General features: G+C 36.2%; 1 protein-coding gene across 1 annotated transcript; it reads right to left on the reverse strand.

The window, feature by feature from the left end:
- Window positions 1-289: 289 nt before the first annotated feature.
- Window positions 290-7903, reverse strand: LOC123248624 (hyaluronidase-1-like). Its single transcript, XM_044677465.1, has 3 exons — window positions 6965-7903; window positions 2479-2568; window positions 290-735 (listed from the first exon to the last, which is right to left on the reverse strand). The coding sequence occupies exons 1-3, from the start codon at window positions 7901-7903 to the stop codon at window positions 310-312; spliced, it is 1455 nt and encodes a 484-aa protein (XP_044533400.1). The 3' UTR covers window positions 290-309.
- Window positions 7904-17042: the final 9139 nt, after the last annotated feature.

A 17042-nucleotide genomic window follows, 5' to 3' on the forward strand; every position in this document is an offset into this window, starting at 1 on the left:
TGCTTGACAGCACTTGGCTCTTATTATTAGCTCTTATTATTAAACAAGTTTGAGTAAGTGACCAGCAATGGGTTCAATTTGTAAAAAATCTCTCCTTTTACTCTCAGACGATTCAAAGAATTTCATTAATTTTAATTGCATTTTCTTTAAAGTCTATTCATTGTATACATATATAAAAAGGGACACAAAATCAAACAATGATAGTATCCTGAATTCAAAAACATTTGAAACTGCTGGCATGGAAAGGGTCAGAGGCCACAGGTATAGGAGCAGGAAGGAAAGTGGATCCTTTGACTGATTCCAGAGAAGTTAGAGTGTAATGGGATAGAAAAAGATCAGCATAGTCAGAGGCAACATTAAAAGTAAAGAGAAAAGGATATTTGTATCAGAGGAAAGAGTGATTTGCCTTGATCCAGAGTGGTGGGTATCTTTCCAAGCACAGACTTTTCCATTCCAGTGAGTATAACACTGACAAATAAACTCATTCTTCATGTACTGTATATGTTCTTTTGAGGCCCTTTGAGAAGGGAAAAACTTCAGACCCTTCTTTAACTTATGCCTCATGATACTGCCCAGGGGCATGTGCAGATAAGAGAATGACTCCGATTGTTTCCTAACACATCTTCCATTATTGTTACAAAGAATTCGGCTACAGCGCTGGGTAGCTGCTGTCACATTGACGATGTAGTGACCAAAAACTCCGTTAACAAATTTTTGCATAGTTAAGCAGCTGTTCTATTAAAAAAAGAAACAGAAATCATCTCAAACTAATCATAATACAAGCTATTTCCTATGTAACACTGACTGTAATTAACCCTAATTTATGACTGAGAAGGTGTCTGGTATTGTGAACAGAATTCCAGCTTTGGAATCAGAAAGATTAGGGATAAGTTCAGCTTCTCATGAATACTAGCTGAGTAGTCTTGGACAAGTCTCTTAATCTCTCAGTCCCCCAGACAAGTCTCTAAGGGAAGAGGGAAAAAAAATGTCTTTATTAGGCACTTGCCATGTAGTAGGCACTGTGCTAAGTGCTTTACAATTATTATCTCATTTCATCCACATAACCTCCCTGAGGTGGTAGATTCTATTATTATTCCCATTTAACAGCTGAGGAGACTGAGGCAAAAAGAAGTTAGATTTGCCCAGTTTCACACAACTATTAAAAACCGTAAGCAGATTTGAACCCATATCTTCCAGCCTGTAGACCCAGCATTCTGTCTACTGCAATACCTTGCTGCTCTTAGACGGCTTTATAATTGCATCTATAAACATTTTTTACTAAGGTGTCCAAGACCTTCCCTTCTCCTATTTACTTTTTCATGGTTGAATTAATAATGAGTAGCAAAGTTGGGGATTAAGTTTTCAAGGAATGAAGAGTCAGGAGTAAGAAAAAAGTCAAGGATAAAGCCTATGCACAATTCTCACTCTGACTATGTATATATGGTCCATATCTCCCTTTTTCAGAATTTCTGCTGCTCTTAAGAGTACAGTTAGCCCTCCTCTTGCCATAGTTAGCACCTGAGTATTCTCTAAAGTGTCCTTTCCTGTTTTCCTGTTAAAGAAACAGCTCGTATAATGGGAAGAACGTTAGACTTGAGTTAGAAGATTTGGGTTCCAATCAGGCTCTTCTAATTTGTAATCTATATGATCTTGGGCAATTCACCCGCTCGTCATGAGACAACTGGACTCGATGACCTCTAAGGTCCCTTCCCCTTCTCAAAGACCATGACTTATAATGTATTGTCTCCTCAGTTGCATTGGAATCTCCTAAGGGCAAGGACCATGTTAGTGCCTTCTCTCTGATTCTCCTTAATTTGTTCTGTATATAGTTTGATTGGATATAGTTGTTTTTCATGCTTCTTCCCCACTATATTGTGAGATCTTTGCCTTGAGAGCAAAGATTGTCTTTTGTCTTTCTTTGTCACCCCAGAATTTGGCACAGTTCCTGGCATGTAGTAGGTACTTGATGCTTAATGACTGACTGATTTTTATATACTCCCTGGTTGTTAGTACTGTTCAGTCATTTCATTAGTGCCTGACTCCTCTTAATCTCTGTGTGGTTTTCTTGGTAAAGGTACTAAAGTGGTTTGCCATTTGCTTTTCCAGATAGGAACTGAGGCAAAGAGGGTCAAGTGACTTAACTCAGGGTGACACAGCTAATGTCTGAAGCCAGATTTGAACTAAAGGAAGATGAGTTTTCCCAATTTCAGGTCTAGAATTCTATCCAGTGAGCCACCCAACTTCCTTGGTTAGTAAAGGACTGGGTACAGAATGGGCAACTAGAAAATCCTACTTGTTTGCTAGGTAGATTGAACAATCTTGTACTAGGTAACTGTAGCAGTGTTGAGTTAAAAGTAGAGAGCTAAGCTGGATTCCAGTGGAACAGTTAGTGGCCAATTCTGGCCCTAAATCTATGATTCTGTGAACTTTTCTTTTAGGGTGCTAGTAGAAAAAAATAGAAATGAAAATTGAACTTACTCTTGAATTGGAATGGTCCAGTCCTCCCCATATTACCATACCTGCTGCACCCATTGCAGCACTCTCACCAATGGTATACAATAAATCATTCTAGAAAGAAGAAGAATCAGAATCATTCCTAAAGCCTAAATGGGTAACAGTAAGGAGTAAGATTCAGTCCACCAATAAGAATGCACTCAGACATCAAGAATTTTGTTTTTTCCTTTTGTTACTTACTATGATCTAGAATGTTCATGACTGATAAAATATTTAGATAAATAAATCCAACGTTGTAAATATAGTGCCTAAATAATCAATGAAAATGAATTGCAAATATGATGTTAAATTCTACCATTCTAAAAAATACACCTCTAAAAAAGGAAAAATCAGCTTTTCAAGATTATATGTTTTTATTTGTCTTAAGGGATGTTATATCATGAAATACATGAACATAAACACAGCTAAGATTATGAATAAAAATTATCTCCCCTCTTGAGTGACTACTAAGATTAGAAATAATATCTGAACATAAACTACTCAGAACAAGTTATTTTTTAAATATATGGGTAGAACTTCAATGACTCTTTGACACATTCCTCCAGTATTGTAGACTATATGCCATTAAGCCCTCTCCTAGGCAAGCCTTCTCTACATTTACCCATTAATGATCCATAGAGTATCTACACAAAATCCTAGACCTCTCCTCTAAGTGTTTTAAAATTTTCTAAAAGTACCAATGAAGCACCCATGCTGTCCATTCATTATCCCTCTCTACAGAGCAAACTCACCTTCTTTTCTCATCCTATGTTTCCTGGGTGGTATTTTTTATGCTATCTATGTCTTTCATACAGTTCTCTGTTGCCCTCTGATATTCTAAAAATTGTATTCAATCCAAATTGTGATATATTGTGATTGACAGTCATACAACTTTTCCAAAATAATGATGACATTTAAAAGATGTAATTTTATTTGAAGTAGTAGCTTGAGATTGCTGGAAGGGCTGTGCATTTTACCAAAGGAAATCTAGCTCACTCTCTTCTTCCTGTTCAATTTTGGGCCCAGCTCATTGGCTTTCTATACCTATTAAAGATAAATGTATGAATAGGCTCTCTCAAAAAGATACCTCCCCACCTGCATGTCAGAGTCGAGGTCAGTGGTACCAAACTCAAATAAAAGTAGGGCCACTGAATCGTGCATAACTTGGGAAACCACATGTTAACATTATCTATATTCTACTGTACGTTTTTTAAACCCTTACCTTCCATCTTGGAATCAATACTGTGTATTGACTCCAAGGCAGAAGAGTGGAAAGGACTAGGCAATGGGGGTTAAGTGATTTGCCCAGGGTCACACAGTTGGGAAGTGTAGGAGGCCAGATTTGAGCCTAGGACCTTCCATCTTTAGGTCTGGCTCTGAATCCACTGAGTTACTCAGCTGCCTCCTATTCTATTGTATTTTATCTATTTTATTTAATATTCTCAATTACATTTTGATCTGGTTCCAAAGCAGGCCCCATGTTTGATATCTCTGGTCTAGGTAACATTATTATTTTAACAGGATTCCTTTGATTAAGATTATATATATGTATACATATATAGGAGAGAAACCGATACATATATATTTCACCAGACTTTAAATGATTCTTCTAAGTCTCTGTTACATTAATCTGATTTTGTCAGCAAAATTTTTGTTACCATATACAAGGCACTGGTCTAGGGACTGTGGGAGATACAAAGATGAATAAGACACACCCTCTGCCCTCAAGGAGCTTAAAATCTAGTAAGAAAGAGAAGACAAAAAACATGAAAAGTTAAGTAATAATGTAAGGCACATATCAAATACAATAGAGTACAGGAACTGTCCAATACAACTACCTAAAACTAGCACGAGTGATAGTATTTTATTAATATTAGGGTATTGAATTATTGATTATTATACTTGCACTTGAATATAATAATTGAATTAGAGAATATTAGGGTAGTGAGAAAAACTCTGAACTTGGAGCCAGAAGACATGAGTTTGGGTCTGAACTCGTACATTTCCTGGCTATGTGACCAGGAGCAAGTCATTTAAGCTCTCTGAAATGTAAATTTATACATTAGCAAAATAGTAATAATTACATAAACTTTCTACAGACTTGTTGTTAGGAAACATTTGAGAAATTAAGTCTCTCTAAAAATGTGAATTATTATTATTTATTCCCATTGAAGAGCTGGGAAATAGCATGGCCTTTAGGATAGAATATTGACTTTGAATTCTGGAAGATCTGGGTTTTAAATCCTGTCTCTAACACCCTTGTCCTGTACCATGATCAAATAAATGGATTTGATGTCCTTAGTCAACCATCAAGGCTTTAAGTAGTTACAGACAAGTTGCTGGTAGGTGAGGAAAGGGAGCCAAGGGGTCCCACACATCAGTTAAGTCACAAACCCAAATTTTTATCATAAAATGAGTGATATGTACACACTATAGTTTATAGGAGCAAGAGATTACTGGAGGCAGGGGGTGATCTTACAGAGGCCAAGGGCAGAAGGATAAGTTGGATTTAGATAGGGAAAAGTAGGAAGAATTCTTCAGTCAGAAAGAATGGCATAGACTTGGCTACTAACAGCAATGCAATGATCCAGGACAATCCCAGGGGACTTATGAGAAAGAACACTATCCACATCCAGAGAATGAACCGTGGGAGCAGAAATACAGATGAAAACATATAACTTATCACTTGTTTATAGAGGTATATGATTTGGGTTTTTGGTTTGAAAGGGTTATTCTGTTATGAAAAGGAATCATATGGATATATAGGTATCAAGTGATAATACATGTATGACCCAGTGGCATTGTTTATCAACTCCAGGAAGGGGTAAAGAGGAGGGGAGAGAGAGAACATGAATCATGTAACCATGGAATATTTTTAAATAAATAAATAAGAAAGAATGGCATAGAATAAAGGAAGGGAAGCTATAAGAAATATTAAGCAAAGAAAGTGGGATAAATTTGGTTAAAGTTATAGGAAAAGTAAGTGGAGACAAAATAGGAAAGGTAGACTGTGCAAGATTTGGGCTAATAAGTTAAGAAATATGAAATTTCCTCTATGGAATGGTGAGATATTAAAGGTTTAGCAGAAGTAGTTAAGGAAACATGAAATTTCACTTAGTATCCCATCCCAATCATATGCCCCAACTGTATGTCTACCTCCAGAAAAAGAACTGATTAAGGAAAATAAGCAAAGCATAGTCTTATATAGATATATTTCTTTTTGTCAAATGATGCTTTCTCTAATTTGAGTTAAAGAAGAAGGGAAGACGTTACCTGGGAATTTTAATACAACTAATTAGTTGATGAATTTAAAAAAAGAAAGAGAGAGAGAGAGAAATTTCACTTTGCACAGTGGCTAGAGCACTAGACCTGGGATTAGGAAAATTTAAGTTCAAATCCTGATGTAGACAGTAGTTCTGTGACACTAGACAAATCACTTGAACTGCCTCAATTTCCTCATCTTTAAAAGGGGATGATAATATACCTGCCTCCCAGGAATGCTCTGAGAAGGATAAAATGAGATAATATCTATAAAGTGACCACCAGACCTTAAGACACTTATAAATACTAGCTTGCTTGATAGTAAAAGTAGTAGTAGTAGCAGTGGTGGTAGCGAAGTATTTTAGAATTTCAAATTAGTCCAATCCAATCCAAAAAGCATTTATTAAATGCCTTTTAGATGCAAGGCTTCATCATGGTATAATAGATACAGATATATCACCTCAAATCTAAAAAATCTTAGGTTCAGGACTGTCTCTGAAAAATACTGGCTGTGTGACAATAGGTAAATCCATTAGGCACTCTCAGTGCTCCCGACAATTCTCTAAGATTATAAATAGAAGGAAAGATACCTACCTTCATTGATGGAGGTAATTTCCAGGTCTCGGAGTCACATATACTAATGAAATCATATCTCTAGTCCCTCATTCCTATCCCCTCAGTGCAAAGGCACCCTGCTAGGTGGTGGTGATATAAAGACAAAATGGGAGGAAGGAACTGAGGAAGGAGAGATGTGGTAGAGAGGAAGTGATGGTAAAAATGTAAACAGAGAAGTATACACATGATAATTTGAGGAAGAAGAGAGCATTAATAACTAAGGAGAATTAGAAAGATGACCTGTAAGAAGTAATCTAGGAGCAGAGTCTCGAAATAAAATTTAAGAATATTTTCTTTGACATTCCTAAAGGGTCTCATGTGAGGACATCCCAACGCTCATGTTTCTCACTACAATTAAAATATATTACTTGGTGATTTTGTTGTGATTGGCACTGTTCTTCGAAGTCACAGCTTGACCTCTGAAGGAATGCAAGCCCATAATAAGTAGGAGAGGAGTAAGTCCAATAATAATTCATTATGAAAACATAAAAGCTTTATGAAAGAATTTCTTCCCTATCAGATTTCTATTCTGTATTTGTTAAAATGCAAACAAACAAACACATATTTCAGGGAAATGGAAAACAGGAGGGCTTACCTTAGTCAAGGGCTCAAGACCATAGGTATAAAATAGCCTGGTATAAACAAAAACAGGCAAAGCATAGTCATGCTTAGCTTTGTAGGAAATTCTCATGGCCTCTTTGACTCGATAGTGAACAAATTTCTGGGTATGTGGACTATCCCTCAACATCAGTGGTAAATATATGGAAGGATAAAGAGCAGTACTTGCTTGCCATAGCCAGTGGAGGCCATCATTGCGGGTAATTTCAATTTCTGGACATTTCCCAGTGTATGCTTGTGGATTTTTTTTGTAATCATAATTGTAGCACTCTGGGTAAAGGTAAAAACCCCAGTGTCCTTGTGATCTGAGTGCTGACCCCAGGCGGAGAGTAGAATTCATAAAACTCTTGGCAGCATTTTCATATTCCTGTTTTGCTGCTGCCTGCACTTTATTTTCTGGCCATTCATTGTAGCGATTTTTAATATAATTTAAGGTCTGGATTCTATATACATTTTTAGGACCCCAATTCCTGTCCCATTGAGGTCTCCATTCTTCCCAGTCAATAACAGCAAGTCCTTGGAATCTTGCCCCAGGAATGATGTTCTTGATGTCCGTAGTGCTCTTTTCAAGGTGCTTTGAGAGTTTCTCATTCTGAGGTATTCCTCCATTGAACATCTCTCCAATTTCATTAATATAAGGGTAATACCCTAATTTTTTTTCATAAAATATTGTAACATAGGGTCCATTTAATGTCTCATCAGGGTTAGCTATAATATCAAAAGCCTGGAGATTTAGGTCCACACCAAAACGCTTCTTGCACGATGTTGTAGGAATATTCCAATATACAATAAAAGGTTTGTACTCTATTATTGGGGGATTTGATTCTTTTAGAGTTTTAGTATTGACTGCGAATGAAAACACTAACATTAGTAGCCATTTCATCTGCAGATTTGTAGTTTTCACTGACACTATCATAATGGTTTCCTTTAAAAGAGAAATGAGAAAAAATGTAGATTAAAGCTAGATATAGTATGGGATGTAGCTGTAGCTCTACCCCCATTTACTATATTCAATGAATATTTGCCAGATCAAAGTTAGTGGTTTTGAATTTCAAACAATATTTATTAAATGCCTATTATGTGCCAAGCACTGGGGACAAAAAGAGGAAATCCAAAGCAAACACTAAACCAGTGACAAAAGGATAGAAAGATGTATAAGGTTTATTATCTTTCATGAAAGCTATATGTACGCGATAGTTATGAGGGGTGAGGGAAAAGGGAAAATTCCAGTATCCTTTTATGACCGGACTTTAATTGTGAGAGTGGCTAAAGAGTCACCATTTTTTTTTTAATATTACAAAATCATCCCATTGTCTCAAAATCTTTGGCTGGAATAAATTATCTCACTTCATTATGAAAGAAAGACTGAAATGATACTTAACTCAACCCTACTTCTTTTTTCTGTTAATAATCAATAAATACTTCTTAAGAGCCTAAAATATGCCAGGCACTATGCTCAATGCTGGGAATACAAAGAGGAAAAACTGTCCGTACCCTCAAGTAGCTTTCAATCTAAAGCCACTTAAATTACGCTTCTGGGTCAGAGTTGGTTCAGGAACAGGATTTCCTGATCTCAAAAAATCTAAACTAAAAGTGGGGAGAGGGCAGCATTTAAGAACAGGAGATCTGGTCAAAATGGTTACTAAGAAAGGATGAAAAGAAAGGAAGATGTAATTGGCATTACCTGCTGTTGCTTGTGGACTTCAGGGATACCCTCCTCCCCTTACCCACCTCATCAAATCTAAAATCCTATTAGGCCTTTGATTCTATGACTTAGTCTGAAGACATTTGGACTAGACAATCTGATAAAACTTCAATTCATCAAAACCAAAATGAGGAATGGAATTTGGGGCCTACCTTATGTTTGGTCAGTTGTTAGGTGAAATAACTGCCAATGGATTATTGAGTCATAAAAGCTTAGAATATTAGAATTATAATGAAGTCAGAGGTCATGCAGTCCAACCGTTGACTTGAAAACAAGAAAGGAATTAATTCCCCTCTAAAAGATTCAGTTTGTATCTGAAAACTTCCAGTAATAACATGAAGTTACTCATTCCATTTTTGGACAGTGTTTAACTTTTAGAATAATCTTCCTTATGTTAAGCCAAAATTTATCTTCTCATAACTTCTATCAACTTGTCCTACTTCTTCATCTGGAGCCATAAAGAATAAATTTATACTCTCTTCCACACGAAATTCCTTCATATAAGCCTAAATCTTCTCTTCTTCAGGCTAAATGTCCCCAGATCTTCCATATCTCTTCTGAAATTATTTCAAGTGCTTGCGATCCTCTACTGGCATGTTTCAAATGATCAGGATTCCCCTTAAAATATGGTGCCCAAAACTGAATACTTCAACTCAGCCATACCTGAGAATTTTTCATACCTACGCCAAATACCACAACCCAGTCAAATGTAACTAATGATACTTTCAGTTGGGGTGGGCTTGTTAAAAAGTGCCCAGGGGAGACAAAGGTCCTAGAATAGCACAAAAACACTGAGGAGGCTATCTACTCTTTCCTCCCTAGCCAACCAGTCCTAAGAGAATCGAGGCATTTGGCAGCTTCACAGATCACAGATTTAGAGCTGGAGAGCACTCAAGTCATCTAGCCCAACCTCTTTACTCTCCAGAAGAGTAACTCGAGGTCCAAAAAAGTGGCCTGACCAAGGTTACACAACACAAACCTAGGTTAAACAGTTAGAAAGTAGCAGAGCTGAGACTGGAGTTCAAATCTCTAAATCCTAATCCAGTGTTCTTTCTAGTGTGCCATGTTGCCTCCTATTTTAGTAAGTATTCATATCAATATTTTATCCATACCTGGCATCAGGGTTATGGATGGGGCAGTAACCCTTAGAGAAAATAGAAAGATGCCTTTGGGGAGGGAGCTAAACGAAGGCTTAAAGCCAACCTTCACAAGACCTTCAAAATATCATAGAACTGGAAGGGATCTCAGGAGCCATCAAGTCTATCTCACCCCTTTATTTTGAAGAAGTGGAAACAGAAGCCTCAGAATGTGGTCTGTATTCTCCTGACCTGACAAACAACTAAAATAGGAAATAAGAGCCTTTCATTCTTTCAAGTTGCCTTCCTACCCCAAGCTCATCACTGCCTTCCAGTCAAATTTAAAAGAATAGTTCTCAAAGTGTGGTCTGCTGATGTCTAGGGGTAACTCAGATCCTTTCAGGGGGTTCACAAGGTCAAAATCATTTTGATAATACTGCTAAGTTGTTATTTGTCTTTTTTCACCATATTCTCCTATAAGCGTGGAATGGAGTTTTCCAGAGGCTACATGATTTGTGAATTAAAGTCTCACAAAGACTGAATTAATATCTTGTCTTCAGAATTGCATTTTTGCCTTTCAAATGTATAAATGTATAGATGTGGCTGGTCTTGTTTTGCTTGTATTCTTCCAATCTCAGCAATAACTAATCATTCAAAGATGTTCTTTTACAGGAACAACTGGGCAACAATCACAAATTGTACTAAAAAATTTGAACTGTTGATTGACTTTTTTGAACCTTACAATTTATCCTGGAATAACTGTGCTGATATTCACAATGATGGTATAAAACCAGTGATGGTTAAGATTCCTTTGCATGAATCAACTGTTCTAACAGCTATTATATTCTTCACTGTCATGCACTCAAAATAAAAACAAAGACAATTTCACATAAGAATGTGCTTGATGAAGTAAAAAAAGTTATGAATTTTATTAAATCTAGACCCTTGAGTGCATCTTTTTTTATATTTAATGTGACAAAATGAGAAGACCTCATTATTGCTGAAAAAGAATTAATATTTTGTTGTCTAGAAAAAAGTCCTTATGCAATTGTTTGAGTAGTTTGAGAAAAGAGCTAAATTGGCTGTTCTTTCATGGAACACCACTTGTCTTGAATGAGTGACAAAGTATGGTTATTCAAAATCGATGTTTAGCAAACATTGTCTTTTTTTTCTTTTTTAATTTATTGTCATTTATTTCATTCTGAACAACTAAGTGACAGAGTAGATAGAAAGCCAGCCTTGGAGTCAGGAATATCTGAGTTAAAATCTGGCCTTAAACACTTTCCAGCTATGTGTCCCTGGGCAAGTCATCTAACCCTGTTTGCCTCATTTTCCTCATCTGTAAAATGAGCTGGAGAAGGAAATGGCAAACCACTCCAATATCTTTGTCAAGAAAACCCCAAATGAGGTAATGAAAAGTCACAACTGACTGATAACGAACATTTATTTCATTAAATATTTCCCAACTATGTGTAAAAAATTAAAATTTATTTAAAATTTTTTGAATTCTAAATTTTCTTTTTCCCTCTGACCCCTTGAAAAGACAAACAAAATGATATTGATTTTACATGTGAAGAAATTCAAAGCATATTTCCATATTAGCCATGTTGGAAAATGAACAAAGAGCAGGGGGAAGGGTCAGCTAGGTGGTTCAGTGAATTGAGAGCCAGGAATGGAGATGGGAGGTCTTGGGTTCAAATCTGACCTCAGACATTTCCAAGCTACTTGACCTTTGACAAGTCACTTAACCTTTGCCTACCCCTTGCCTTTTGCTTTACAAAGCACTGATTCTAAGATGGAAGGTAAGGGTTTTTTAAAAAATAAGAAAAAAAGAAAATGAACAAAGGGACCTTTACTCCAAGGAAAACAATATGACATTATTTATTCCCAATGATAAAATTTAGTTTTCAAGGGAAAACTGGAATTTCAGAAAATCTATTTCTGCCATCATGCCTTTGATGGGTTCAAAAGACTGATCTGATGAGATTGATGGTGATATTAATGAATTTGATTTTTTGATATTTTATAATGAAATATGTCAACATTTGAAATAAATAAAGTAAACTGTTATTTTCCAAATGGACAATATATGTATGATGACACAAAATCATCCATAGGAAAAAAAGATAGATCTCTTCAAAGTGGATTTTAATGTAACAGAACACTAAAAGATCACTAATGTAGTTTCAGATTCTGTATTACAACTAACCTTTAAGAAATCATCTTTTACTGAGTATAGTACAAAAGAAGTATCTACGTATCTGAAAAGGTTACTAGAATTCTTCCTATTTTTCTTTTATTAATTATTATTTTATTTTTCTCAATTATATATAAAAACAATTTTTAGCATTTGTTTGTAAAATCTTGAGTTTCAAATTCCCTTTTTCCTTTTCCCCCTCCTTGAGAAGGCAAGGAATTTATTATAGATTTATACATGCACATCACATAAAACAGGTTTCCAAATTAAACATATTGCAAAAGAAAACACAAAAATGAGAAAAAAAAGTTTAAAAAGTATACTTTGATCTGCATTCAGATCAAATTTATTCTTTCTCTGGAAATAGCACTTTTTATTATAAGTCCTTTGGAATTGTCTTGAATCACTGTTTTCTGCTGAGAACAGCTAAGTCATTCACAGTTGATTTCATACAATATGGTTGTTACTGTGTATAATGTTCTCCTGGTTCTTCTCACTTCAGTTTGCATTAGTTAATATGTCTTCCCAGGTTTTTCTGAAACCATCCTGCTCATCCTTTCTTATAGCACAATAGTGTTCTAACACAATCACATACTATAACTTATTCAGCCATTCCCCAATTGATATGCATCCTCTCAATTTCTGATTCTTTGTCATCACAAGAAGAGCTGCTAAAAATATTTTTGTACATATAGATATTTTTCCTTTTTCTTTCCTTTTCTCTTTTTTTTAAACCTCTTTGGGATATATATCATAGTAGTATTGGTAGATAAAAGAGTATGTACAGTTTTACTGCCTTTCGGAACATAGTTCCAAATTGTTTTCAATTGGATCAGTTTGCAACTCCACCAGTAATGTATTAGTGTCCCCAATTTTTCTACATCCCTTCTTATATTTGTTTTCCTTTTCTATCTTGTTAACCAATCTGATAGATATGAGTTGGTACCTCAGAGTTGTTTCAGTTTGCATTTCTTTAATCAAGTTATTTAGAGGTTGTTGGCTTTTTTTAAATGACTATAGATATCTTTGATTTCTTCTGAAAACTTCCTATTCATATCCTTTGACCATTTACCAGTTGGGAAGTGACTTGTATTTAAATTTGCCTTAGTTCTTTATATATTTTAAAAATAAGGCTTTTATCAGAGAAACTTGAATAACTTGTAAGGAAGCCAGGGAAGATGCTTTTTCATATCTCTTTGGGGCCAAGTTTGGTTATAAACAGATTCTCAGAATTAAAAAATTCACAGAATTTAAAAAAAAGAAACTTGTAAAAATGTTTTCCCAGTTTCTTTCTTTCCTTCTAATTTTGGCTGCACTGGTTTCTTTTGTGCAAAACTTTTTAATTTGATATAATCAAATTATACATTTTATATACCATAATTTTCTCTCTCTTTTATTTGTTTGTAAATTCTTTCCTTATTCATTGACCTGACAGGTAAAATATTCTGTGCATCCTAATTTGCTTATGCTATCACCCTTTACGTTTAAATCATATACCCATTTTACCTTATTTTGATGTACAGCAAATGCTGAGTTCTTTTCCTAAAATTTTGGCTCTTTGTATTTATTAAACACTAGATTACTATTCAGCAGCAGCACTACAGTGGGCACAGCTCTGAGGCTTGGCTGTTGACCACTTCTAAAAGTGAAATAGAGGATTTTAAGGGGAGAGGAGTACTGTATTAATCTGGACATTAGAGATTTGCAAAAAAAAAAATATGTAAAACAAGTCGAATTCTTCTCAATAAATGAGGTTCCACTGTTTGGAAGGTAGAGCTATGAACCTCACAACCTCCCTTTAATGAAGGAACTGAGCGATGAATGGCTCCTCATTTGTCAAACTCACCACACTTTATGCTTCTACTAGATTGAAAAAGCAACTAGGTGGTGCAATAGACAGAGCACTGGGCTTGGACTCAGGAAAACGTTTCCTGAGTCCAAATCCAGCCTTAGACACTTGTTACCTATGTAACCCTGGGCAAATCACAGCCCTATTTGCCTCAGTTTCCTCATCTGTAAAATGAGCTGTAGAAAGCAATAGCAAATCACTCCAGTATCTTTGCCAAGAAAACCTGAAATAGGGTCACAAAAAGTCAGACACAACTGAAAATGACTGAACAATAATAAAAGCTGAAAGGCAGTTAGAGATTTATGATTGGAGATGAGCAGATAATCATTCTCATAGAGATGGCAATTAAATCCATGAGAACTGGCAAGATGTGAATGAGAAGAGATACAAGTGAAGTAGTATAGTGGAAAAAGAGAAGAGAGTCCAAAATGGAACTCTGAGAGACACGAACAATTAGAAAGCCTGATCTGAAGGAGGATCCTAAAAAGGAGACAGAGGCATAGTCAGATAAGTAGAAGGAAAGCCATGAAAGAGTGATATCTTGAAAACCTAAAGAGAAGAAAGCATAAAAGAGGAAAGAGTAATCATTGGGAAAAGGTCAAGGAGAATGAAGAATGAGAAAAGGCCATTAAAACTTTGGTGATTTGGAGAATAGGATAGTGATTTTTGGAGAGTAGTTTCAATGGAATGATAAGCTCAGAAGACAGGTTGTAAGGGGTTAAAAAAAGAGTGGAAGGAGAGAAAACAGATACCTATTGTAGATAACTTTTTCAAGGAGTTTAGCTACAAAGGGCAGAAGAAAATTTGAAATGATAGCAGGAATGGAAGGACTTAGAAAGGTTTTTTTTTTAGGAAAGGGAAGACATGGGCATATGTTTAAGCAAGAGAAGTTGAGTCAGAGTAGTGGGAAAGGTTGAATGTAAGTGGGAGAGTGGAGAAGAGAGAAGGGGTAAACTGTTTGAGGAGATGCAATTTAATGGGACCATTAGAATTGGTAGAGGAGCTGGTCTGAGTAAAAAGTAAGGCCATTACATGAAACAGATGAAGGAATAAAAATTGGCAGAAGGTACGAGAAGGAAAGGAGAGGAGAAGGAAGAAAGAAGATGAAGTTCATAGCAAATAGTCTCCATTTTTTCGGTAAAATATGAGTCAAGGTTCTCAGCTGAGAGAATGGGGGACATTAAGAGGTTGGAGGAAGAGAGAAAAAGTTTGGAAGAAACACTGTGAAGAGTAGTATAGAGTCAATAAAGGAAGTATAGTAGTGGGGATCAGCAGTGGGATTATGTAACATGAATTTTTGTGGAAACAGTCAGAATGGCTGCATGATTTTTCTCTACTTTTGGTCAGTAGTATGTGCATAGTTGTGAAGCCAGCAAATGATGGGAGTGACCCAAGATTAAGGTTTGGCTGATCTATTCTGCAATATTATAAAAGGGCGAGGGATTCAAGAGAAGACAGGGTAGAGTAGAATTGATTCACTAAAGCAGTGATTTCCAAAGTGGGCACTACCACCCCCTGGTGGGTGCTGCAGTGATCCAGAGGAGCAGTGATGGCCACAGGTGCATTTATCTTTCCTATTAATTGCTATAAAATTTTTTAAAATTAATTTCCAGGGGGCTAATATTTTTTCTGGAAAGGGGACGGCAGGCCAAAAAAGTTTGGGAACCACTGCACTAAAGGATCAAGATGGGGAAGAGAGTGGCTGGTGCAAGGGAAATGACCTGGGAGAGAACTGATGAATCAAGGGATTAGAGGTCAGGTAGAAGATAAAGAGGGTTACATGAGGGAAATCAGAAGAGGTGAAAAGTCAATAAATTATAAGACAAAGGGATTTCAGAATTCTTAAACACAGAAGTGGTAAATTGTGAGGGATAATGGCAAGATTAAGTATACAACTATATTTGTGTATAGCTAAGGTGAAGTTGGAAGAGTAGCTCAAGGGAAGTGAGTAGGTTGAGTGGTTAGAGAGTTTTGTACAAGTCAGTACATATGTTAAAAATCTCTAGCATTGAGGGTACAAATTGGGGAGGAGAGAACATTTGTGAGCCACATATTGAACTCATTGAAGAAGGAAGGAGAGTGAGCTGGGGGTCTGTAGATAAGGATTTTGATTGGGTATTAGGTATGAATAGGATGAACTGCAAAGGAAGAGAGGTTACTAAGTAATGGAGGAAGGTGAGAACTTGGAAGAGGGAGCAAAGAGGAGGAGTAAGAATATTCCAATCCACAACCTCAACCAAAGAGCAGAGGAGAATGAGTGAAGGTATAATCAGGACTGGAAAAGGTTCCAGTGAGGCTGTATCATCATGGGAAAGCCAGATTTCAGAAGAGCTAATAAGTATAATCATTCCCTGAAAGGCTTAACCTCTTCCTCTAACATAATCAGAAGTCACAGACAGCTGCGGCACTCTCTCTTTCTACTTGCAAGAACATTCTTGCCAGCACTTGATTATGCATCTTCAGCAGAGAGGCTAAAATCAGTGTCAAGTATCAGTATGTAGAGCCTTATTTCCTAGCACCTTCCATACTGATTAATTCTCCTCTTCCTATTTTTTTCTAATTTCCTGATTACAGATTATTTTGAACCCTATTATCTGCCTTTTCTTTGTTGCCTGTTTTGTTCTTCTAAACTATGGACTGTCCCTCTCCATGTGACTTTATGGCATAGTGGCCTATAAAAACTGACTTAAGAGTATGTTCTCCCTTTATTGAATGGATTACTGATATCCATCAGGCCTTTTGATTAATATCTCTCTTTAACTGATATGCCTTCTTTTCTTTTGTTTAAAAAGTCAGTCAATTTATCTTTTTAAAGTCTACTCTATACCAGCTTTGTGCTGGGTTCTGGGGATATGTAGTCTATACCCTCAAGGGGCTTACTTCGATTAAAGGAGACAACAAATACATATATAACTATGACCAGAATCTATGCAAAATGAATAAAAGGCAATTTTGTGAGAGATGACTCTGGTATCTATGGAGATCAGAAAAGAATTCTTAGAGAAGGTCCCTTGAGGTGAGTTTTGTAAGACATTCAAGATTCCAAGAATTGGAAGTGAGGAAGGTATGGGGAAGGAACAGATAGTAAATTAGAGACTTTATAGCCCAAGTCTTCCTTGCTTCATGGACCTCTCTGTGTCTATGACAACTTACTGTCTCTCAAACTGGATTATGTGTCCCTGAAAATTGGTACATATAGAGTGAAGCTACATGAAGATGCTTTTATAC

The sequence above is a fragment of the Gracilinanus agilis genome, chromosome 5 (genome assembly GCF_016433145.1).
Source record: "Gracilinanus agilis isolate LMUSP501 chromosome 5, AgileGrace, whole genome shotgun sequence".
Taxonomy (NCBI): Eukaryota; Metazoa; Chordata; class Mammalia; order Didelphimorphia; family Didelphidae; genus Gracilinanus; species Gracilinanus agilis.